Consider the following 26,703-nt stretch of genomic DNA (forward strand, 5'->3'; position numbering starts at 1 on the left):
ACAAGTAAACTAGCGTCAGGAATCTAGTCACAATGTAGTAAATAGTTAACTCGACAAAACTAACAAAAAACAGATCCATTATCAACCACAGATAGCGAGTAAAATGTGATTTGTACATTCTTAAAATTGACAACAAGCACCAGTATATTTGAAAAGAAGCATACCTTTTACCTCCAGCTTTCCTTCACACTGCTTTGTCCCATACTCATTAATGATCTTACAGGTGTAAATCCCAGAGTCTGATCTCACTGCTGACTTGATGGTCATTTCAAAAGTGCCATCTTCTGTCTCACGTACAATGTGACGTGGCCCTGTTTTTACCGTAACTCTGTCCCTCAGCCTACAAAAGAGTAGAATTAAGGGAACAATTGTTGCTATGTTTAACAATAGATGAATCACTCACACCACCACAGTTTTTTTTTAAATTTAATTCATGCAGTGAAGGATGACCAAGCACACACTTTTTCAACTACTGGACAAGCACTCTTCTGGCTGGTATGAAGGGGGTGGGAGGGTAGGGGGTGGGATACATTATCCAGGACTGCCAATATTATGCTTAGCACTTTCTTTTCTGCTATTGTCTCTTGAGTCATGACTAACTCCAATGACAGAACCTGCCTGAGTGATTCAGCCTATTCTTGTCTCCTGTATTAAAGGATAAGGCTGGCATTATTCTATATTGCACTTACTGTCAACAAATCTGATGAAAAGACCAAAACCTACAATGTGTTAGTCCAACACTTTTCGTCTTCCCTACTAAGGCTGTCACTTTTTATTGGAAATTTGACCGTTAGAATGTAGGAAAAACTGTAATATTCGATCTGTAATAATCAGAACTTAAAATTTTCAGTGTATAAGCGCACAAGGCCGTGCCTTGTACTCCAGCAGGGGATGCACTGTTCGTCTGACCCAGTGCATGCCCTGTTGCCTTATCAGTAAAATATGCTAATGCTAACACACTAGTGAGTATTAACAGCAGGAGGATGGCGTATGTGGGATTGACTCAAAATCAAATATAATGCCCATGTTCATGATAACAGTTGGAGCCACTTTCCTAGCTAACAACAGCAATAAAAGAGCCACTGGCTGATAGAACATATAGCCTAAGGAAGTGTTCTACAAACACTAAGGGACCTGACCAAGTGCAATCAGATCTGGCTCTTTGTTGGATGGCCTCAGCGTTGCATGTAAATTCCAGATTGTTGTCTGAAAGAGCTCATTAGTTCAGCCAGACATTTGTGTTTCTGAGTACTGAGCAGCTCCATGGTAAATGGGGGAAGCATGTTATTCTTCCCTTTTCCCTATTAAGACTCTTTCTGCCAGCCTGGAGATTGTTAGGCAGTAAACATTAAGCTTCCACTTCCTTTAACAGATGCAATAAAGCAGCATGCTCTAGAACAAACTATGCAGTCAAGCAAGCTTGCTCATGGGTTGTGATACAGAGAAAGTCTTTTCCATGTCCCATGCAAGCAATGAGTTTAAGTAGTTTGATGAAGTGAGGGGACCTACCAATAGAGCATGGGTTTGGGTTGTCCACTTATTTGGACAGACATGGTGACTTCCTGTCCTTCAATGACAGCTTGATCACTCATTGTTACCTGTTTGAAATGTAATGTACATTAGAAGCTGAGAGGTGCATTTTACCTGTAAGTTGTATTTGATAGATATGTTGATGGGATGACCACACAGTGGACAAAACGTTCATACAGGAAACTTAATATTGATAGAATCAAGAACATCCTGTACATAAAACATTTTCATGCAATATTTTGCAATCAACCAGTCAATAATGCAGTTGAGTAAGTGTCAATGCTTAACATACAAATGTCATTCTCTAAAAAGGAAAAGTCAATTAGGTATCCAATCAGCTCTGTACAGTCTCACCAGGAATGCAGGGGGTTTCCTGAATCGTGTGTCAATTGTTCGCCTTGGCTCTGGCCCTCCAAAATCCATGCCTTCCTCCAGGGGACTGAGATACTCCTCATCAGATGTAATAGGGCTGCTGATATCCATAGGCATGCCCAGGTTTCCCTTTGGCTCCTGCGCAGACTCTGTAAAAGCAACAAGGTTACATTGTGTTTCATGTTGTAGTTTCATACAATCCTGCTTACAAGTCTTACAGGTATCTTTCATTTTGTCTCTGTAAACTTAGTTTTTTTGTTATTGAGCATGGCTCAATGAGAAAACAGAGGTTCAAGGAGTTAATTTATATTAAAAAAAACAAAGCCCCCGTTGAAATATAATTAGAATCTGAGATGTCAAATGTGATATCCAAACAATAGTGGATTCACAGTGGGAGGAGCCAGTGAGCCTCAGCGGGCAATTTATAGGTTCAGTTTCTCCTTTGAGTTGCTATGGTAACTATAAGTGAGGTTGTTCAGCTGGAATATATGGCACAGGCATCTTGCTCAGAGAGATAATGACAAGGGAGCAGGAGAGAAACCATGTGTGAAGAGACCACAAGATGTTTTTAAGATGGACAATAAGAGCTTTTCAAATTATTAAATTAAAAATTATTGTTAAGTAAAAAATTGGCATGTTTTTGAATATGTAGGGTATTTTTAAATTAATCTATGGGGGAAAAAATAAGTGTCCTATTACGTTTTTGACAGACTATAATAAAAGTTCTCAGTTTATGCTAATAACTGACATCATTCATCCAAGTTAAATGGGCAAACATATATTTCAATGTCGATAAAAAAAAACAATGAACATGTCTGTAGTGTTGGTCATAGCAGCATGATACTTTTCATGTTAATATCCTTAATCCTTAATCTAGTTGAACTGTTCTAATTTAAAATAAGCAACTATTGTTTTTGTAGACACAATTGAAACCTGCACTATAGTTGACTAAACAACCAATTAATAGCACTTCCTTTGCACAATAATGCTAAACAAGTAATTTATAATTAGGTTTTGAAGAGTCAGAACTGAAAGTAAATCACCACAAAACAGTACTGTATATACTCACAAATTTCATCCGATATCCAAAAAATCAAACTTACCTACTTTAACTATAAGGGTGGCACTGCTGGATGCTCTGCCCACCTGATTAACAGCAGTTACACAGTATTTTCCACCATCACTTATTCTAGCTGATTTGATGAGCAGACTGTGTCGTTCACCCTCCACTTTGACTGTGGAATTTGCAATGCTGGTGATTTCAGTGTTGTCTTTTGTCCAGGTAACTTCCACAGAGAAGACAGAAAAGACAAACAAAGCAATTTGTGTATTGATTGCTTACATGTACAGTTCAAAATTACTTTTGAGGGTTTTGTTGTTAAAACACAAAATAGCCATAACCACAAAATACATAATGTTACCTTCAGGAATGGGAGTGCCGGCAATGATACATTTTAGTAGCACATCTGCACCAGCAGATGCTACAGTGTCTTGGAGGGGAAACTCAAATACAGGGGCCTCCATTGGGTCTTCTCCAGCAGACACATAAGAATCATCTGAAGAATCTGCACAGTTTAACAAAAAACAAGCCTGAAGTCATTTTTTTCCTCATGATCAAATTCGAGCAAAACCCCCTCTAGTAAGAAATGAGTAATTGGTTGATTAAACATGAAAAATAAGCAGACTGGAACTGCACACAACTACAAAAAGCTAAATGAAAGAAGTAATACAAATCTAACCTAACTCTGGAGACATGGGTCGAGGGCGACGGTTCTTTCCTTTGGTCTTTTGCTGTCGTCCCTCTTTGGCACTGGTAGTAATCTGCTGAGGCTCACTTGTCTTCACAGGAACATCCTCTTCCATCTTTTCATCTTCAACAATAATTGCGGGGATTCTTATCTTTAAGGCTGGTTTGGATAGCTCCACTTCCATTTTCTCCTCCGTTGGAGTGACTGGTGACATCCTTGAGGGTTTTGAAGGAGGTTGAGGAGGAAGATCTTGTACAATGACAGACCTTTTTTGTACCAGTGGACTTTCAGGTCTGTTTTCAATTTTTCTTAATACTAGTTCAATTGGTGTCTTTCTCCCCGAAGTCTCATCCTTTTGTGATGTTTGCGCAAGAGATTCTTGGATGTGCTGGGATTCTTGCATTCGAGATACCCTTTGTATAAGCGGACTTGGTGGCCTTCGTTCAACCTTGCGTAATGTCATCTCAGCAACATTTCTGCTTGGTAATTCTTCCCTTTGTTGATGGTATAATGCTGGGGATGATGATCTCTGAATGATTTCTGTAACTGGACTGACTCTACTTAATTCTCTCACTGATCGTTGTCCTGGTAAGTCAGATAGCTGCATGGACTCTGGGGTGCCTGCAACTTCTCCAAATCTACTGACTGTTATAGTTGTTGAACCAATGCTTGCTGTCTTCTGGGGTTGGGATTTATGCTGTTCTTGCTGTGTTTGCTGTTGTTGCTGCATTGGTTGCTGACTTAGTTCCTTTCCTCTCTGTTCCATTGCCCACTGGGCACGCTCCCTTTCTTGGAGCTTTTGAAGGACTTGTGGAGGAATAGGTTCAATTTTCCTGAGGGGCTGGCGCTGCTTGCTCTTCAGAGTGAGCTGTTCAGTTGAAAAAGACTTCTTCAGATGAGGTTTACCAACAAGTTTCTTAATGCGCTGGAGCTCCTCAGTGAACTTATTCTCAATGTCCTGAACTTTTTGGGAGTAGCGAGGTTTCTCCTCCAGCGAAGCAGCTCTCTGTCTAAACATAGATCTCCGTTCAGCAGCATCCTCTTTCAAAGCCTCCCTTAGATCTTCCCTTGAACTTTCTCTGGAGATGCCCAACCGGCTTCCTCCATCATCTGAATCCACAGATCCAGCAAGATTGAACCCTGCCCAGGATCTTCCCGAGATGGAACCTTCTGGAATATCAAGGCTTCGTCTCCGCTCTTCTAAGCCACGGACCTTCTCAAAAACCTTTGAGCTTGCCCTGGTAAGCTTTGGGGATGGTCTAAGAGTAAATTCTTTCCGGGAGTACTCGCTCAGTGGAGTCTGTGGTCGGGAGTCCAAGGTGCTACTTTGGGACACGGATTTTGGCTGCTTAACCTTTTCTTCAAACTCCCCAGGCACTGTGTCTTGGTATTCAGTTGGCACAACAATTTTCTTCCGCAAGCTAAGAGGTGTAGTTGAACCAGAGCGACTTGGCATTGGAGAGGTGGAGGGACGTTTGATGAGTCTTGGGGATGGAGGTGGGAGGACTTGTGGGGGAGATTCTCTTGAAAAATTCTCTGACTGGCTCCTGAGATAGAGGATTTGAAGCAAAATCTGTAATTTGTTACTAATTCACAATCTGCTGAGTATTATATTTTAGTATGGAATTTGAATCCAGTAATACAATCAGCACACTAAGGTCACTGCTAGAGTTATTTGCGTGTTTCTTTCTTGCCTGGTTGTGTTAGAGTGATCCTCATGTCCATGTGTCCTATTGTCATCTTCTGCACATTTGTCCATCACTGCATCTCATATAAAGAGGAGATATGACATATTGTACAGGTAAGCAATCAACTCTTTGCATTGATCATGAAACAAGGCAAATGTAAAGCTGCACTAATCATTATTTTTTGTAAATGACAAATTGTAAAGAGGTCAGTCATAGTGACGAACCCACAGAGCATTAACATCCATCTATACAACTCCCCTCAACTCTACAGTGCATTTTAGTGTCTTTGAGCTCATTGTTTTGGTTTTCCAGCATGCAAACGCCACTCTTATCGGCCTTGTTTTCAGCCAAAACAGGCAGCTGTTTTCACAAAAAAAACTCTGTTTAACCGATTGTACACTACCTACCCAGCACCAAATGGAGACTAGATGGTAACACAGTGGAGCACTTAGCAGCTACAGAGACAGTATTTCCAAAACAGGGCTAAAAAGACAACAGATGTTGGCCTTACATTCACCAGGTAAACACAAATACCACTCTAAATGCGAACATTGCTCCATGTCTGCTGGATGTTTACATTGCCAAGCTAATACCTTCACCATAACAACTTTATAAGGTGATAATATATCAATATTGTGTTTTCAGCTCATCCCACAGCCCATAAGTTGCCAAAAAATCAATCAATCAATGAATGCAGCTTTAAGATGCAGATGTAAATGAGAAAAGGCCTCCTTTGAAACAGAATTATCATTATTGTCTATAAATGTTGTAATATTGTTGCATTGATAGAAATCAGTAAAAAAAAGAAAAAGAAAAAGAAAAAAAAGACAATTCAAAATTGTCTAAAGGAATATTTGCACCTGTATACTCAGCCTGGTCCTCAACATCCCCACTATCTTCTTTGGTCTCAAATTGGTCTTCATCCTCTGTTGTTTCAGAATCTGAAAAAAATATATAAAACAATGGAAAATAATTTTTCTCTGAATTAGATTTTAACTGGAGAACACTATTCGTTTAGACAGATAGCGCAAGTTAAAATAGTACTTGGAATTAAAGTGCAAAGAGAATCAGTGACAATATAAAATAATTTACAAAATTAAATATTATACAATTTTTGATCTTTCGGCACTAGTGGAAACAATGTTTCCATAGTGGCAGTAGAAGAAGAGAGCACACTGTTACTATAGGAACCAATAGACTACATTATCCTATTCAGTTTACTCTTTAATGGTGTTTGGTGAAAGGCAACTGAAAATCCCCAGTGCAAATTGATGTTGAAGGTGACACATTTCAATTGTGCAATTTTTTAAGAACAGAATCCCAGGTGTGAAGAAAAAACACATACACTACTCTAAAATATATCATCATAAGTATTTAAAAAAAAAATGCATATCCAAGATTAAATTAACCTTCAGCTAAAAGTTTAGTTTTCCGTTTCATCTCCATTTTTATTATTATTATGATGATTATGTCATTTAACTTGAAAAGTTGTCACCCTCATTAGCACAGCTAAGCTAACTGTACTAAATGTGCTGCAGCTGAAAGGTTAATATTAAGGAAGGGAATATAATACAAAGTAAACAGAGGTGTTTCAGTATTTTCAGGAGAAAATCAACTTTCCATTTTATCCCTTTTAAATCTAAAAATGTGTTCCAGCTGTACCATCTGAAAGATATGACTATTTTCCTCAGACTGAGAGAAAATTTAGTCATTGGTAGAACTCAAAATAGAAAGCAATACTGAGTCATTGGCATCCCAGCAGCTCTCATGAGGTGTCTGCTACACAGTAGGTGGAATTACTTATAAAAAACAGAGGCTATCTGTTGTTCCCTGGCAGTAAGAGAACACAAAAGAATAATTCTTGTCATATTGAACACAGTAGAGAAATACTAGAAAGGCTCTTATGAATTCAGTGGAAAGACAAAATCCACCAAACATTACACAGTAAATTTGTTTATTTGATCTTCAATGTCAGCCAGTAATTTATTTTTATTTTTTTGTAGAAAAAGAAAAACTGGTGAACTCTCTCTCCACATGTGTGTTAAGCTCATGATGTTGCCCAAAGCTATAAAATCTACATTCATAAGAAGTTGCACATTCATGTAATATTTATATCATATGACGACATTTCAGATTTCAAAATAAAACTCCCTTGGATGTTTGCAATGCAATCTTTTTCCCAGAGTGGCACATAATCATCTAATAAAGCAGTTACAAATGGAGATGTTTTATTTATGAGCATATCCTAAAAACCACCAAGAGTCTGTTGTACACATAGTATATGAGATTTTTACATAGTGTTTACAATATGTACAACTGTTTCTCCAAAGCATGCCATAGCCATCAGCAGATTTGTCCAAATCTCAAAGCAGTGTTCACACACCAAAAAATGACACAAACGTACAGTACAGTAATCATTTCTAAATCAGAAAAGTAATAAAATGTCTATTGATTAAACGGCTGTTCTTATAGCTAGCCATGTGTCAGGTTGATAATCCAATGAGTTGCTTAAACCGAAATGGTAAACCATGACAAGCTTCTGTCTGTCTTCCCTCTGCCTTGATTAAATAAGAAAAAAGACAGATTGTGAAAAGAGCCAGATATGGTGTAGGTGTTGATAGCTTTATGGGAAAAAGAAGAGAAAAAGAGGAGAGGCAATATGAAAAAGGTAGAAAGTGAAAACTGAAGAAAAAACCCAAAAGCAATGCAACAGAAAAGAGGCAGTGCTTTCTGTTGACATATTTACCATTATTATGAAAAATACGTATTTCTTTCTACAACCAATTGTTCAAGATTTTAGAAAAAAGCAAAACATGTTGCTGAAACATCTCCAAACGGCTAGTCATTATAATATTTTAAAGGCTAGAATTTAGGCTGTATTGCACATGCTGCACGAAAGTGCCAAGTTAAATAAGACGGGATATACACAAGAGAATTTAATTAAAGATACACTAGTTTGCTAGTGGTGCGGCCCGTGGGATGGCAGTGTAGGTCAGACCATCACTTTGATCCAGACTGAAATATCTATAAGATGGATTGCCATGAAATTTTATACAGACATTCATGGTCCCCAGAGGATGAATCCTACTGACTTTGGGGATCCCTGACATTTCATCTAGGTCAAAGTTTTCACTTATCCAATGAAATTTCTCAACATCTACAAGATGGATTGGTATAAAACTGTGTACAGACACATTGATCAAGGAACAGTGCACAAAATGCCCATGTTTGCGTTGCATTTGTGAATTAGATAGATTTTATTAAATGATAGTGAAAACAACTTTGAACTACTTTAAAGGAAAGATTTTGAATTTTTTCATCTCCACCGTAAAGCACAGTTTAAGCAAGAATTTAGACATCACAGCACAGCTTAGTTAGTTTGGCTTGACGGGGGTATGGTGTCAGTGAGTGACTGCGTGGGGTATTACTGAACATATCCCACTATAGTCCCAGGAAAGTATGGTTCATAAACCTGTCACTGCAACCCTGCAGAAAACCACATAGCTCAAATTACATCTTCCAAAAGGAGATTTACACTTGACTGAGTACTACCTCAGTGTCTTAGTTTTGCCCTCTTTGTTGTTGTGACATTTTTACGAGGTTTTGTCTTTCATCTTCTTGATTTTTTTCTATTTTCAATTCTGCTAATTTAAAATCCACACTTCAATATTAGGGTTAGAAAATGTTTCCAGTTTAGGATATTGCTAATAGTTTCACAATATGTATATCTAACAATAAAGAAACCCATACTTATCATAAGAAACTCTAGAAATCCCCCTCTTACATTTGCAACATCAGCCTGAGAAACATCACAGTATATCAGCGTTTTAGTGAACAGTCTTCTGCAATTCTTTGAAGTTAGTTCAAAGCTATGGCGGTGCCTTGAGTTTGGTGATTAATCAGAGTTCTAGTGCTACTTTCTAATGGCCAAGGTGATTATATTCCACAATGACATTGGTCTAATCTTGTTTCCCTTTCGATTAAGGGTGTACAGAGTAGCTTCATCCCCTTTAATCATTGTCATTGCATCTGATCACTTGAAAAAACATTGTGTGGCCAGTTGTTGAGCAGTAATGTTAATTAAATACTTCTGCCAACATGTCACATGGAATATTTTACAGTCTTGTGTGTTCTACATACATTAAATGGTTGAATTAGTTTAGGAGGAAAAGAAATAGACGTATGATTGACAAAGATAACATGAAATAGCACTTGCCTGATTTTTGCTTTGGTCTGGATTTTTTTCATGGCCACTGTTGGTATGTCCTCGACAGGGATGTTTTGCCTGGGCTTACATTCAGCAGCAGGGTATTCCCCGAGACACACTGGGGGTTCTGAGCCATTACTATACACCTAATCAGGAAATTTTCTATGAAGAGATCAGCAAGTAATATCTGACTTGGATGTAAAAGATTCAACTTATTATATACTGTACGTCTGCTAACATGCAGGGAAAAGCTTCTCAATAAAATGCAAAGAAAAATGGAAAGAAGGCACTTTGGTCCATTATATAACAAGTGGCACCTCAGAGCCTCAGCAGTTCTTCTGAGAGAATCCGTTTCTGAAAAGCATAGAGCATAGACCTCCATCCGCAGGTGGAAATGTCTGTTGAATGCATATCATCCACTCTGAGGGAGCCCCCCTGTCCACACAACAGCCAGCGACAGTGTAAGCATCTTCCCCCGCTGTGTTCCACCCTACAGGCAGTGCACACCGATAGGCAGAAAAACCAGTGGGAGTGATCCAGCCCTCTTGAGATCAGTGTTCTACAGCATTGGTTGACATTTTTCATTTTTTCCTTCCTTCCCATGTGGCTGAGTCTTATTCTGCAACTGGCGTAATGAGCCCATGTTGTGTTGTCGGCAGAGAAGGGGAGAATCGCTGCAACAGCTAAAGGGACCTCCTCACTCCTCTGCATTGCTGGAACACGCTCTCACAGCAAATGTGTTACTGGCTGCTTAGACTGACTACACAAAGCAATCCTATTTCCAAAGGCTGATAGATTTAATTGCTGTACTCACTGCTACACTCACAAAAGATACTGTAGCTATTGTATTATTGTACATGACAATTTCAGTTGCTGCTAATGTTTGATACATTTGGTGTAATAATTCTTGAATATTCTGCAAACGTTATCACATGCTACATTTTGAATGACTCAGAATCTAAGAATTATTTCCCCTGAGGGAAAGGAAAAGGCATTACTGCTTACACATTTCATTTCACCACCGAGTATAAATCAGTACACAGAAATAGCTACGCTTAAAAATGACATTTCAATTCGCATAGCATCACACTGTGCTCAGGACAAAATCACACAGTGATCATGCTGAGATTTTGCTTATACACCTAAGTAAATTCACATTTTCATAGTAAATATCTAACAGTTGCAGCCACAAATGTGCATTGTGCAGAAAATGTAGTTATCACTTTCATAATTGCAAATACCTAACCAACAGGCTTTCTTACATGTTCTGTTGATTATGTAATCTCTGGTCATGGAGAGTGCCTTCTTGTTTCAGTTGCACTTTATGTGGACCTTTTCTGTTTGTTTTTTTTTTTAATGTATGATTTCAACAACATTAATTTAACAAAGGGAAACACACAGGCTATGTGCTAGAGAATGATAACCTGTAGCTGAATAATTGTGTTTTCACACTAACTGTGTAAATATTAGTTTGTCTGAGTAAAGTGAAAGAAGTTGCTTGTAGTGATGAACCCACAGAGAATTATTACCCAACTCTGCAGTTCCTGTCAGCTCTACTGAGCTTTTTAGCGTCTTTTTGCTCTTTGATTTTAGCTTTGTTACGGCCTGCAAATTCCTGATGTGCCATTACAAATTGGGTGGTAATGTGTTAGCGTTGTGTTTATCAACTTGTTGGAGTTCTTCTACCCCCAAGTTCATAAAAAGAATAATAAATTATTGCAGCTTTAAAATTTGTTTAAAAAGAGTGCCAGTAAGCATGAAACAATGTCATGCTTCTACAGTGAAAATCAGCTTGTTTCTGGAAGTAGAATTAGGCATGAGGAATGTAGAGCCAGAAGTGATCTGTTGTTTTTTTGCCATGTTTAATTTGACTTGTGTCTGCAAAAGTCCAAATTAAACCGACACACAAGTGGAATGACCTCACCACATTGCCAGAATCCTTGATTTGGTGAAAGAAAAAGACAAGCGTTATTTAACATTTACACTCATCTTGGAAATGCACTGGGGCAATTTTGTTGCCAGGTGGTGCATTTTTTTTATTCCAGCAGCCAAAAATATATGATGATGAGATTCCATATTACAATATTTCCAACTACTTACATTTTCTTCCACGTTAAAACAGCTAACTTAAGAATCATAATTTTCCACAAATGGATTCCAGTAATCACAGTTGGTTTCTTCATTTTGATATATGGACAGTTAATATTCTTTGCTTTTCTTTAATGTATATTATTGCTACTGTTATTGTTTTGCATTTACTGTACATCCAGAATCTGGTTATTGGCACATAACTAAGAATTATAAGAATTAAAAGGTAAGAAATATTTCTTATGCTGTACTGAAAATAAAATACCACATTTATATCATAAAAAGTGGTATTTTGTTGCAGTCAAGGGATTTTGTGTTGCTGACTTGGCAAACTGCATGTTCTGCAATTTGCTGCAAGGACGTTTTGCTGTTGTTCACCTTTAAATGTGAGGTAATTATTTTCAATGTAGTTTTGTCAGCACCGATTATACTATGACTGCACAGGTTTGACTTCATGCAGCATGACTAAGTGTTAACACCCAATTCCACAAAATAAGTATAAATAGTTATAAGAAAGGGCCATATTTATCATAATGGTGATGTATGAGACTTCAGTATTTCAATCACGTTTACTCATCACTATTTCCTTCTCTGCTTTTCATGAGCTGTTACTCCTTTTATATTATATTCGACTGAATGTGAGTATGGAAACTAGAAATCTCTCATACACTTAAAAACCCAGATTAGATTTGCTGTGATTCTGACAAAACAGTCTGCTACTCCAAGTCGTTTAGCAGCTCTAACAAACTCCATAATTACCCTTCAGGATTTCTTGTATATTAAACAACATTAATTTGTTGACCTACTATTAAATCTACGTAAAGCAACATGGCGATGTAGGGGATTTCCACAGTGTAACTGCAGCTCCACCTGTTCATTCACATTCATGGTCCAGGAGGAAGACAACATGGTGAGGAAACTATCCAAACACCCTGGAAAGGGGCCATGGTCACACTCAGTGGAGACATCTAACGTTCCCAGTATTAGGTCTCTCCAAACAGTGTAATTACTCTGCAAGCTTTAAACAAGCAATATAGCTTTAATGAGTTACTGAGCTGTTATTAGTCACCCAGAGAATCACCCAACACTGCAGTTCTCCTCAGCTCCATGCAGCTTTTTTAGCATCTTTTAGCTCATTGATTTGGTTTTACATCCTGCAGCTTACTGTTTGGTTCCGTCTCACCGCTCTCTACACTCACCTCCAGAAAGTAGACGCGGCTCTAAATGAAAGTTAAAATTACTGTGCATTTGCTGGATGTGTAAATAGGCTGTTTACTAAACCTGCATTAACTAATGCAGGTTTAAAGCAGCACTAATCAATATTTTTATAATAACAATGGGTCAAATGACTATGTATAATGATCAAGGTGTCACTTGGAGTGAAAAACCTACAGATAATTGCCACCCAACACTGCAGTTTTCCTCAGCTCTCCAGAGCGTGTTAGCTTCTTTCAGTTTATTGTTTTGGTTTTATGGCCGTAACTTTGCTGTTTTGATTCACTCTGTCTGCTCTCATCAGTGTCATTTTCAAATCATGTTTTCTGCAAAAAAGATCTGGTAAAACCCACAGTACACTTCCTGCCCAGCAATAAATGGCAGACAAACAAAGTTGGCAAATAGCAGGTGAACATTGTGGAGCATTTCTCAGCTACAGAGCCAGATATTTCCTTCAGGAGTTGGAGAGTTGCCCAGGAAACACATCTACAATGGGTAAAAAGGCAACCGTTTGCTGATGTGTTCGCCATAACAACTTCATACAATGATTATATTTCAACTTTGTGTTTAAAACTTGTTTTGCTGTCCCCAAGTGACCAAAAAAATCTATTTATGCAGATTTAAAGGTTTTACTATCATCTTTACTTATCTATTGCTTTACTTGTATTATTTTTTACATTTCAGTTACTTATTTGTGCTATTTATTAAAACATATTTGACTGAATTAGAGTCTTTTATCTATTGCTTTTATCTATTTATCCTTTCATTAATTTGCCGACTGACTGCACAATCAAATACAGAACTCAAAAGAGGATAGAGACATTATGGAGCATAAACGGTATGGATAGTGAAAGATGCATGACATCACAACATGTGGCAGACATCTTTATTCATTCCTGCGTATTTAGTAGCTGTTGTGGATTCAAAATTGGCCCTTTCCCTGATCAGTAGAGGGAAAAAAGTCATACAGGGCCGGCCTTAAATTAGCAGTGATGTCTTCCTGTGTAACAGGAGACGCTGGCCTGCTACATCACAAAATTCTAAGGCCTGGCACATTCCTCTGTATAAATAACTAGGGAGAGTTGGTGGACGAGGGGAGCGGGACAGAGAGACATTTTCAAAGAGGGAGAGAGAGAAAGGGTTCAGGCAGTATCAATGAGTGATGGGACAGCTGTAGACGACACACATGGCAAAGCAGTAGAGCGCTGAATCAAACTGAAGGTTAAAATGGAGAGTCAAACTTCTGAACCAAGATCTTGTTTTCAAACCTCATTTGAAGGGTTTGAAGAAAGTTGATATGCATGTGACTAATACTGAGGTGCTACCACAGTTTCTGATATTCAGTATCTGCGTCGCCTATGTTGCATAAAATCACACAATCTATCGAGTCTAAGATCATTTTGGGTGTGCAGAAACACATGGATTACTGCTTATATAATCGTCAAAGCCTGTCAATGCTAACAATGCTGAAAGTCACTGAAAGAAACTGGGGTGATTACTGTATTTATATTGTAGGCTCCTTATCTTCATTTTCTAATCTGTCATTGTTTTGCATCCGTTACATTCATAACAAAGTCAGTCCTACTGATTTATAAAACAATAGAATTTTAGCAGAAAAGCTCAGTTACTTTTCTAAGAATCACACTGAAATGGAGACTCAAGCATGTTTTGTTATCAGTATCTTTTTTCGTAAACTAGGCAGGCGAGGTCGTATCGTTAATTTACTCACATTTGATGGTGCATCTTTTCTGTGGACTCTGTCCAAGCATCCAATATTTACATAGTAAAGGAAATGTAATACACTGTGGTTTCTTGCTGCCCACACTAAAAAGGAATCCTTGTCATCACGTTGTCCAGTCTGCACACATCACCACTCTTTTCGTACCTAATTTTTGTCCTAAGCTTGCACAAAGCATCTTGTATCTTGAAATCAGCAGGGATCGCTATGTAAGCACCCAGTCCGTTATTCTACATTGTCAGCGAATGCTATCATTTGCCAAAACTTTACTCAGGTTAAACTGATTGAACTGTATTCAACAGTGGTGAGTCTTAACATCATAGTACACACAAATGCATGCCACATACAGTATGCTCTCAGCAGGAAAAGGCAGTTCTAAATTAAAGAGTGAGTTTCCACTACACACTCACACCGAGCACTGCAGAACAATGACAAAGTAGTTGGGCTGATATATGAAGGGCATATTTGTGGAGCTGGTAATGTCATTTTTCAAAGTAGCTGAGTGGACGAAGCACTCAGGTGAGCTGAATTTAGATCAGTGCTTGAGATCACAAGATGCATAAAAAGAGGTTTTGTTGATCAGAATGCAAGTTTTTTTTTCAACAGTGAAGAGCTACATTGGCCTTCTGAGCATCCTTGGCTAGACATTGAGGAATCTGACTGTAATACACTCTCGAGAGCTCGCTTTGGCCAACTTTGTCAAAAGCAAGTGCTGTTTAAAAAATGATTCATTTTCAGTGTCTCTGCATGCATGGTGGACATCTAATCAACTTTCTCTTCATATGACAATCTCAAACAGCAATACCCACAATTCCATATAAATACTAAATCTATGTTTCCAAATTGGGATCTACAAGAACATAACACAAAAAGCAGGTAGATAATGGAGTTATGGACTTCCAAGAACTTGAAAATGAACATGATTTAACTGTCAATGTTTGCAAATTATCCAAAGCCTCCTCTGTGTCACTATAAAAGATAAACTTACATTGCTTCAGAAAAACATCTCTCAGAAATGTAGTGTTGCATCAAGTTTAAATCCAAATGGATGACTCATTTTGGATATATATTTGTAACAACACACAGTATATAAAATCTGAACTAATGCAATAATTCAATTTGTTCAGCATATGGTAATTCATCTATCACACCTTATATGACACAAGTCATTTGAAACAGATCTTGTTGACACTGATGTCTTTATACAGTACCAGTTTATTCCTTTGCTTGTTGCTTTTGTGCCCCTTTCCAGATGCATTAGGCATTAGCAACAACCTATCTCTATCTTTATGTGTCTTGGGAAATTAATCAGTTGCATGCTATATTTTCCAATACTTCCAATGAATCAAGTTCACTCTTATTGGATGCTTTGATTTATATAGCAAAGAAATATTTGGTATTAAATATATTTATGGATTAAAAAAAAACAAAAAACGATATCTATGAGAAATTCATAGCATGCCTTGCCCCCCAAATAACTGGAGAACAAAAGTTCTAAAAGCTACAGAGCTGCATTGCCTGGCCAAGTGTCAGATAATGACAGAAACCATTTAGCCCCTTAACCACCTAAATGAATACTGCACCATGACAACGATGGTATTTACATCCAAACACCATCCATGGTGGATACAGTAACTTGTGTCCTGGTTGAGATATTAGTCAGCATTATCACTTAATGTTCCAGCAAATGAAACAGGCCCACATTACGTTTTCCAGTTAGTGCTTGCTGCTCAGGGGGCTGGGCCTTTTGGATGACTGTGGCATCCTGTGCAATTTTCATGGAAGTTACTACAATAAATGATTTTGTAGTTTAAACCTCATTGTTGCAGTCAGCTTGACAATGACATTACTGATATTCTTAAATACATGTAAGAGTGCATTAGATGACTAAATTACACTGTGATATCAGATTGACATTATTATAAAGGGGTTTGCAGGAGGAACTGTAGGTTTTGTACTCAAATCCATGTAAAGCTCCTTGCTATTTATTTATTTTTAAATAGTTCAGGTTTCTGAATACTCTGAGTATAATGTTATGCTTTAGTAGTTCCTTACACTATTTGATCATCTAGATACAAGTGTGAAGTTTTAAAGGTATTCATTAGCATTACCTTCACCCAGATCCAAGACAGCGAGTACAGCGCTGCTCCGTGCCTCTCCCAGGTGATTGTTGGCGATGCAGGTGTAGAGGCCAGCATCACTGGGTTTGCAATCCCTAATCCAGAGCCCTCCGTACTCCTGGTTCTCCATGTTGAGAAGGTCATCATTGTGGTACCAGTACAGGGAGGGCTGGGGGTCTCCTGCCACAGTCACCTTGAGACGGATGTCACAGCCTGTCCCCACAGCAGCGTTCCTCATTTTGCGTACAAAAACAGGTGGAGTTGGGGTGGGATGATCGGGTCCGTGAGGTTCCGGGCCAATTTGCTCTGGGCTCGCTTTGGACCGTTTTGGGGGGATGATGGGGCTCGGGAGCGCCACTGCTTCATCTTCCCCTTTCTTCAGGGTCATTTGCACCTCAGCTTTTCTCATGGTTGAACTGATTTGCTAGATCCTACAATGGATTCTGTAACTGTGTATGTGGATCGTACGGCTAACACTGACTGGGCCCTCTCTCAGTTTTCTAAACCGAAATCCAGTGAGGGCATTAGAGTCTATGAGCAGGCTTTACATATAAATTACAGTTAACAAGGTTCTCACATTTTTGAATTTAAGATAGTTTCTAACTTTCTTTTACTTGAAAAGCCAAATTAAAATATATAGAAACTTATCTGCCATGGATAAATTCTCCTCAAATTAAAGTTCTCTGAAAAAGAAAAAGAAATAGTTGATTACCAGGTAATTAAGCAGATAGAGATAGCTGCCACTCTCCTGCCCAGAGGTATTTTTAGGGCAGCACCCACTGGATCATGTTGCATTAACAGCTCCCCTGACTTGTCTTGGAAGTGACGGTCCTGCTTTCCCCCCTCCTTATCCTGATGTTCTCTGACTTTTCAGCCTGTTGTAACCATTCCCCAGTAGTGTGTAAGTTCTCCTGGGGAACAAGGGGTGTGAATCTTCAGTGAGTTTCCTCTTTATTCCCAGCGGCTTTGAGATCTGCTCTTCCTTGGCTTCTGTTTGAACGCAAGCATCAAGTCCTGTTCAGCAAGTCACAGCTTCCCCCCCCCCTTCCTTGTCCCATGAGCTAAACCACCCCACTCATGATCTCCCCCTACCTCTGCCAGTCAGTCCGAAGGGGAAAATGACAGTCACAGCCCAGCAAGCCTTACAATGACAGCTGCATGGTGAGCCGTCTGCCCACTCACTGCTAGGCTCCCGCCCCCTTGTCATTTTTAGCCAACCTGAGGTCACTAGAACATGTGAGATGGTGCAACACACTTGGTGCGACACAGAGGAGGGGATGGTCGGTATGGGACAGATATTCAATTTGTAGGTCAAATGTAGAGGCTGACGTAGGCCTCCCAAATGTGTTGGGAGGTGGTCAAATATCATGAAAAAGAAAATATTATCACTGCATTAACATTGTGAGCTGGCAGCTTTGATATTTTAAGTATCTTTTACATTGACTGACAAAGTTGAGGCGGAATCATATTCTGCATACAGGAAGCATATTGGACAGATTTGGAGTAGTTATATCCACTGAAAATTGGGACGTAGGTAGTAAAACACCTGAACCAAAACAAAAAAAAAAAAAAAACCTATTGAAAACTAGGTTAGCATTAGTTACTGCCTGTCTTAATAAATGGAAATATTTAAGTCAAACTGAAGTAAAATGATTCCAAATACTGCAGCTCACAACAATTTATAATCTAATTTACTGCTAACTTAGTTATATGCTAGCTTATCGCTATGCATATAACTCTACTGCTGGCATATTGCTGCAAATATAACAACACATCATCAATGAGATGTCAAATCACCTGTGGTAGCTCAACAGTCAAATTTAAAATACAACTTATATCTTAAGCTTACAGCTGAACAGCTTATTGCTACACATTTACTGCTAGCAAATTGCTACTAAGTGTGTATATTGTGTGTATTCTTAAACAAGGATTAGGGACCAAGCCAAGTCCATTACACAAGCAGTTCAATGTTGTAAAAGAAAACTTACCGTGTAAAGAAACAAAACAAACAAAAAACAGATCACTTAAAATTAATCTAACTACTAACATCAGCAATCAAAGCACCGCCACAAGCAGCAAAAAAAGGCAACTGCAAAAATAATAATATTAACAAAGTCAAATCACTTGTGATAGCTCAAATACAATTTCAAATATAATGCTACTGTGAACTATTGCTACCATAGACTGTATATATAGTAGTATAGTAAATCTTTATATTCAGTCTAAGATTGCGACACATATACTGCTTGCAGTGGTGGAAGAAGTATTCAGATCCTTTACTTCAGAAGTACTCCACTTCAAAACCTTAAACGTATAGAAAAAATAAAGTATTATCAGCAACATTCACTTAAGGTATCAAAAGTACTATTTATGCAGATGATGTTCCCTGTTAGTGTTTTCCTATTGTATCTGATGTTTCTGGATTAATGTTGCTGCTGCATTAATGTGTATTTATATGTTACTGCTTTTAGCCTCAGGTAAGATCTCCAAATTGTGTTGAAATCACAAATTCTAATAGCTATTTTGCCATGAAACAAATCCATTTTGTCAACAACAAATAAAAAGTGACAAATTTGACTGATCAACGTTTTGCAAAGTAGCTAACGTTACCAACTTCACTTGTTAAGATTAGATGATTTGCAATATAGCCAGGCTCAGTCGCTAGCTAACTAAGCTACAGTAGTTGAAATTAGCTCAAATATGTTACTCAATCAAGTTAGCTAGGTTAACGTTACTCTCCCTTTTCAAATTGTGGGTCGAGTCCTGTCCCCCAGAAAATGGGGAATAATTTCATTACATTTAATTCACTAGCCCATTGAGAGAACAGGCCTTGGCTTGGACCTAGTCCTCTACCATCTTCTTTCTCTCTGCTGTTCACCACTCATCTCTAAATTCAGTGCATAAAGTGTGTGGTGTGTGGACGAGCGTGCATTTTGGGCTCATTCCTGAGCAAAATAATGCCTCTTGTGGTGGCCCCTGCCATGAAAACATTTGGGAACCACTGCTGTAGAGTCTAGACAAATAAGCTAATGCCATCGTTAGAGAAGGCTTTCTTGACTATGCGCTCACTGTGCTTTTATTACTGTTTTACAGATAACCAGTTTCCCTCAACTCTCAGTCCCAGCACCTTGTAAAACATGAAAACCAACAGCTCTTTTAAGACCCAATCTATCTGTCTATCTTTCTGTCTCTCTCTCTCGCTCTCTGTGTCTTGTCTGTCTGATTATTTGCATCCTGGTATTTCTCCTGTGTCAGTCAGTCATCCCAAATCCACCTTGCTATGGGGTTCCGTGAACAGGAATTGTCTGGTAAGTAGTAGTGTGCACTATGCATAGCATGCTGAACATGTTCAAAAGTTATGTTAATGACCAAGTACAGATGGGCGATAATTCAATATTATTGTTTATAGTATCATATCAGTGTCATACTGTGATGAAATTATGAAATACACAATTCTGTCATCTAAATAAATGATGACAACCACATATTAAATGACTTTCTATCAAAATGAGATCTTCAATATTTGAGGGGATTTTAGTTGAAAATAACAGAGTTTTGGTTTGATATCATGTAGTTCAATGAAATGAACAGCAGTTGGATCATTTATCTTGTGATTCTGTATTCCTGGATAGATATGATATAGGACCAGTATTGGAAACAAATTCCAGATGATTGTTGTGAAGGGAATTTCTTACATATATTGTTTTGTATCTACATTTTAAGTTTTTCATTGTACGTCAATATAACGAGTATTCATTGTGGCATCTGTAATGTTAAACTTAGTACAGGTTAGCTAAACAATGGCCTCTTGTCCATGGTTGTGCTCAAGGTGGGCATAGCAAGGCAAGCCAGTGTTTATAATTTGTCTTGGCTTCAGTGGGGTTTAATCTGGGCTATTACGGTGCTTACACCCTTGGCTTTAGGCTCCTTCCTACCTCCCAGACTTTTCAAGCTAAGGGAGACATGGTGCATGTTTTAAGGGATGGGTGAGATTTAATAGTGAATAGGGCTGTCATTTATTGTTCGAAAATGGAATTATCAGGAATTACAGGTGGAACATTATAAAATGTTAATGTTCCATCTGTAACGATGTGTTTGAATTCAAAATCAGAGGGCAGTTAGCCTTTCTATGCATTTCACAATCTGCTTTCCAGTGTCCCAGATTAATGTAATCACACTAAAAGTAAAGATTTGGAAAGATTTGTCTTCCAAAATTTGCATTTCCTGGTATGTTTATAGATGAAGTATTTAAAAAGGGCCGCCTTGTTCCCCGAACCTGTTTTGCGCTCTCTGCATGTTTGCTTCTCTCTCCCCTCTGCCTAGTGGCTTGACTGCTGGAACACAGTTGTTTTGTTACAATATAAATAATTCCAATGTGTCTCTTCGAATCTAGTTTTAGTCTGAAATTAGTCAGGCACACATGCACCACACCACAAGTTCCAGAATGTCAACACAACTGTTAAAACACCTGTCTGCCAGACATTATGATTCATACCAACATTTTGTTTACTATATCTACAAAATCTCAATGTGGGGTAGGCTCATTGATCAGGAAACTTTCCTGACGATTATCGATATATCTGCAATTTTCAGAAGAGAACAGTGGCTATATATATAACATTGTGGTCACGTTGGCATCCATCTTGTGAGTAGCTAGGCTGCTGGCTAATCTACAGTATGTAGCCTAGTGCTCACATTAACGTTACACTATTTTACTTGCATAACATTACAGATTGGATGCGTAATTTTAGAGCTAATAGCACCAGGTTCTATACGCCATTAGCTAGTTTGTATTAAAGGATAATTACTGCCATGGATTTGAGAGAGACCAACCTTACTCGACAAGCAGCAAGGCTAACATAGCTACAGCGAGCAAGCTAGCCTAGCCTAAAAGCTTGCGTAGTAGTCTCTTTCAGATCCTCATCGGTTCTTTGCCTGATAAAAGCTAACTGATGGAATATAGAACATGGTGCTCGTTACTCTAAAATGTTGCATTCAATCTGTAATGGTATGACAACTAAAATAGTGTAATGTAATCAAGCTTGGTCTGCCCTGTGTGCCGCTCCTCCTGGAAAATGAAAACAGTGTAGTCCATACATACCTGTTCATTTAATATGTTTGACTAAAGTTGACAACGTTTTGCAGTGGTCACTTGGTATTGTTCTGTGATTTGAAAGAAGTTATTTGTGCAGGAAGTCTATATGGTTTTACCTGCATTACTTGGATTATGTAGTGCTTTTTGGGGGAAAAAAGAAGAAAACCCAACCCACCCAACCACTGTTTCGGTGGAGACAACGACATGAAGATGGCAACATTATTGCCCAAATTTTATATTTTTATTGGGTTGAAATTATTTTTCTATCTCCATTAACCTATGCCAGTACCTCATAAACAAAAGCTGTAAGGGCACATTAATGAACATATGTGACTGTCAGATGAGAAGAGACATTTACAACAATCAATTTCTGTTTTTGAGAACCGTGGTCCAAAAACCAATGCATGAACCGAACTTGGGCTTGGTGTACCGTTTGAAAGTTAACTGGCAGGAGAGCCAGTGGAAAATTTAACTGATTGTCATGTCCTGTGATCTATTATCACACGGCAGCTCACATTGGGGTGGTCACATGGTGTAGTTTTAATTATTTGCATTTGTTTTTTTATGTATTTAGGGACCATTCACAAGTGTACTTTAAAGCACAATACTATGCTATCTGTCTGTGTGTCTGTGTTGTGTTCTACATTTGACATACTATAAGTGAAAAAGCCATCTGACCAAACTTGGTAGACCCAAATGAATAGAGATGTGTTGCTCTTTAGGTTGTATACAGAAGGAGAAATAGGCAATGAGAGAGTGCCATTGGGAGCAAAAAGGCCTTAGATTAGTAATGATTGAGCTACTGGAGCCTATTGCAATTTGCAACCAGTGAGAAACTCCCATTATGAATAAATATTCCATTCCCATTGACATTGCACTGACATTCTGTTGGCACCCTTCACATTGAACTTTCTCTTTTCAGCTAGACGGGCCAGATCAGTTACTCCCAGTGTTCCTGAGGAGACGTCAGCGGAGATGCCTAATGAGCAAGAGGCAGGACTTGATAAGTGATCATAACTTATTTTTCATTAAAGATTCCCATGACTTTTGGCACGATTTGGCCATAATGTATGTTTTTAAATACACATAATATTACACACAAATAATAATTTCATATTATTCCATAAACACTCACTCAATGATTTTCCAGATTGGGGATAGTCCGTACTGGTTTAGCATATTTGGGTGGGTAGTGATGGATGTACGGCACCGATAATAGTGTCAGAGGGATAAGGACTGGGCTACATAGCATGTTTTTTTGCCATGTAAGTGTAAAATCTTATTGAGAAATGGGACTACATTCAAATTTAATGTGTGCACAAACTTGTTTATTCTGTCTGTTTTTAAATGCTTTGTGATAACATAATGTCTGTTTTTAGTGGCTGTGTTGGGGATCCCATTAGTATAATGTGTGGGCCACACTCTTCACCTCTTTGCCTAGTCCGAACACCTTTGGCATCTCTGCAAATATAGATATCCTGTTTGAAAAAATACATAAATTGTCACCCCCAAAAGAAAACAAACAACAACCAAACTCTAAATCACTCTCAGTTCCTCATTATTGACAGAATTTGACATAATCTTGTAACAAATTATTTTTCTTTTTAATAGGTAATTAAAGGGGATAACTTTTCAGTTTTAATCAAAATACATCAACTTGTATTTAGCTTGCCACCAATCTACATCAGCCATGTATGGTTTTGCTTGGATATTGCACTGGGCCATATTGTGATTTCGATAAAATTTTGATTAATTGTTCAGCCCTAATTTTGCTTTATCAACACTTTCCCCCTCTCCTGAAACAGATGCTGCCCATAAAGAACTGGCAAGACTTCTCAGTGTAGCACATGTTGATGTCAGTATTAATGATGTTGACACCAGCATGCCAACAGCAGCCACTGACTGGAAAATGAGGAGTACTTCCTCATCAGAGAGGTGGAAGGAAGCCAGACACCAGCTCATGGACAATATGCTGAGAGCTAACTGCATAAAACCACATCTCAGTCAAAGGTGCCTAAAGAAAGAAGCTGTTATCAGATGTGCTGAATGCATGCCCATGCAGTATTACTGTTGTGACTGTGACGTTATTCACCATGAGTCCCAAACACTACACAATCGGGCATCCAGGATTCATGGCTTCCACACGCCTCTGCCGCCAACACTTTGTGCTATTCACATCACACATGTGGTACTATATACAGTATATATTCTTCTTTCTTTTCTTTGAAACCATCAATCAATTAATTTATTTTTTGAAAGATTTGAAAGAAAAAAATCCTCTGTAATTTTGGTATTTATTTAATTAATTTTGCAGCTAGAATATTGCCAATGGAAATGCCACACCACATTTGTGACTGCCCTCCAGAGACTGTAGCTGTCATTCCTGGGAGGCATGTGGTGTTCATCAACATGAAAGGTAACTCCATACCATGAACGTAACACCGTAATGTCTGACCATTCCTGGTTTTTCGAGCTCTGCAGACACCCTTTCTCTATGGTTTTATCTGCCAACATAACATGAATTTATGCTTTTTTTCCCAGGACGATACCTCCCGGCGCTGTGGAGGCTGTTGTGCCAGCTGGACACCAGAATTGTATGACGTTCAAGTAAGCATCTACTTGCCTGGCACCATCAATTTTTACACCCTCTTTGATGTAGCTGTTTTTCAAGGCTTTAAGGAAATGAAGTTGGCTGCTCCAAGGAATTCTCGTCTGACCTTCATAAGAATGCTAGATGCGCAAACAACAGAGTATGGCAGGGTGGGTTGGCCTACAGTATATGTACACAATATACGTCCTTTATAACTTTGGCTTTAATGAATCTTTCAACAGACTGGTAAAGTTTGTTCTGACACATTCTACAAGAGTTTCATGGAGTGGGTGATAAGTTCCTACGAGATGGACAAGCCGTTCACTTGCCCAGCCTGTTCTCCACAAATGTTGGCCGTGTCAGCTGATGGGAACCGGACGCACTACCGCTTCAAAAAGGACGGACCGTCTGTTTATATTTTATATGTGTCATCTTCCAAGCATGTCCATGTATTAACTGTCATTTGTTACATGGCAGTGCAGGTGTTAATTCTTAAGCAATGCAAACTGATATTTCAAATGATTGCAATTGTCTTTACAATTCATATTCCCATGTATGTTCTCTAGCTCTGAAGGGGGTTACTTTGAGGGTGTGCTTCTCTCATCATCTCGCAAAGATGATGAGGTTGCAGCATTTGTGGAAGACATCCAAAAGAGGGCCAAGCATGTAAGAAGTGTTTGTGTGTTTTTAATCAAATACATTCTCATTATACTTCTTAATAGTAAAGGTCCCATCTTCCCCCATGGTCTCAGGATCCATAGAGGGTTCAGCAGGGTCCCTCTGGGTCCACTGGAATGAAGGTTTGGGCCTCTTTCTCTCTTTTAACTATCACTGTTTTAAAAAGAGTTATCTTATTTAATGCTGTATTATTATCATCATACATATCTTCATTGTGTTTCACAGAATGTGTAAACACAAAGCTGAATTCTGAGTTTTAGCTATTTAACTCAACTGAAAAATATTTGTATTAATAGGCTTTCTCAAGTACTATGAGAACATGTGAACATCTACAGCATAACCTCATTTTTTGAGTGTTAGCCTTTAGCTTGTTCCTGTACATTGTACAAGAGAAGATTTCTTGCATCATTACAGCTATTCATGTTAAGTGCCTAGGCAGACATTACATACCTGCCAACAGTGACTTCTGAAAAAAAAAAGGATATTTTCCAGAATATGCCCCTTTACACACATGCAAGTGGACACAAAACAAAGAAACAGACAGACAGACAAACACATACAGGCTTCCTATATGCCTACTCTTCATAAAACTGTACTGGGCTAAATTTTACCGTACTCTGGCTTCTATGGCTGGGCTGGCCTTGTTTATATCATAGAAGAATGCCAATTTGATAATGTATTAGACCCCAACTGTGTTCTTAAGGTGGCTCTCGGTTTCATAGTTTTATTTGAGTAGTTTAACTTGTAAATGCCCACCCTGAAAAGCAAAGGGAGAGTCTAATGAGATTTGTCTCATTTTCAGGCAGTCTGGTGTCATTATTGCGCAATGTTGCAAAAATCAGGCACATCCTGTCTCAAAATGATGCCAAAAAACTAGTGCATGCATTTGTTACTGACAAGAAATATGAAAAGAGATCATATTTCTCCAATATTAGCTTCTCTGCACTGGCTCCCTGTAAAATCCAGAATAGAATTTAAAATCCTTCTCCTCACCTACAAAGCTCTTAATGGTCAGGCACCATCGTATCTTAAAGCGATCTTGATGCACCTCTTTCCTCTCTCCTTCTCTCGCTCTCCATCTGTATGCATTTTTATCCCATTACTGCATGTTCCTAACTCGACATCTTCTCTCTCCCGTAGTTCTCCTCTCCTTTTCCTTGCCACTGTCGCCAAATGCTTGCTCATAGTGGGATTTGTTGGGTCTCTGTAAATAATATTATAAAGAGTACGGTCTAGACCTGCTCTATAGGAAAAGTGCAATGAGATAACTTTTGTTATTATATTATAATTGGTGCTATATAAATAAAACTGAATTGAATTGAATTTAATTATCTAACTGTCAACTTCAACTTGTAGTGACTGACTGTGGTGATTGTCCGACTTTTTAAAGTTTCTCCCAGGCCCAAATAATGTGTTTTTGACTATAATTTACCCACCAATATTTTCATTTTAAAAAGGTATATGCAAATAACCACAAGCTTCTGGTTTCCAACAATACTGGAACGCCTCGACATATTTGAGTTAACGGTTCCCGCTAACGATTCCCAGATTTTCCCAGAAGTCTGTATTGCTCCGTCACTTGTATGCGCAAGTGACTGTGAGGAATCGAGGAATCGATAAGGGAATTGTTAAGG

General features: G+C 38.5%; 1 protein-coding gene across 2 annotated transcripts in view; it reads right to left on the reverse strand.

The window, feature by feature from the left end:
• Positions 1–17,805, reverse strand: part of spegb (striated muscle enriched protein kinase b) — a 40,664-nt gene extending 22,859 nt beyond the window's left edge. Inside the window, exons 1-9 of one of the 2 annotated variants that reach the window (XM_044217424.1) lie at positions 16,698–17,805; positions 6,199–6,279; positions 5,345–5,411; positions 3,642–5,197; positions 3,324–3,467; positions 3,006–3,188; positions 1,885–2,051; positions 1,510–1,598; positions 165–340 (exon numbers count right to left, since the gene is read on the reverse strand). In XM_044217424.1, the coding sequence (XP_044073359.1) occupies positions 165–340; positions 1,510–1,598; positions 1,885–2,051; positions 3,006–3,188; positions 3,324–3,467; positions 3,642–5,197; positions 5,345–5,411; positions 6,199–6,279; positions 16,698–17,115 (2,881 nt within the window). In that variant the 5' untranslated portion in view covers positions 17,116–17,805. Of the gene's footprint in view, positions 1–164; positions 341–1,509; positions 1,599–1,884; positions 2,052–3,005; positions 3,189–3,323; positions 3,468–3,641; positions 5,198–5,344; positions 5,412–6,198; positions 6,280–9,554; positions 9,666–16,697 lie in introns of those variants that run through there. The other variant, XM_044217425.1, reaches the window with a different exon arrangement.
• Between the last annotated feature and the right edge of the window lie 8,898 nt (positions 17,806–26,703).

The sequence above is a fragment of the Siniperca chuatsi genome, linkage group LG12 (assembly GCF_020085105.1).
Source record: "Siniperca chuatsi isolate FFG_IHB_CAS linkage group LG12, ASM2008510v1, whole genome shotgun sequence".
Taxonomy (NCBI): Eukaryota; Metazoa; Chordata; class Actinopteri; order Centrarchiformes; family Sinipercidae; genus Siniperca; species Siniperca chuatsi.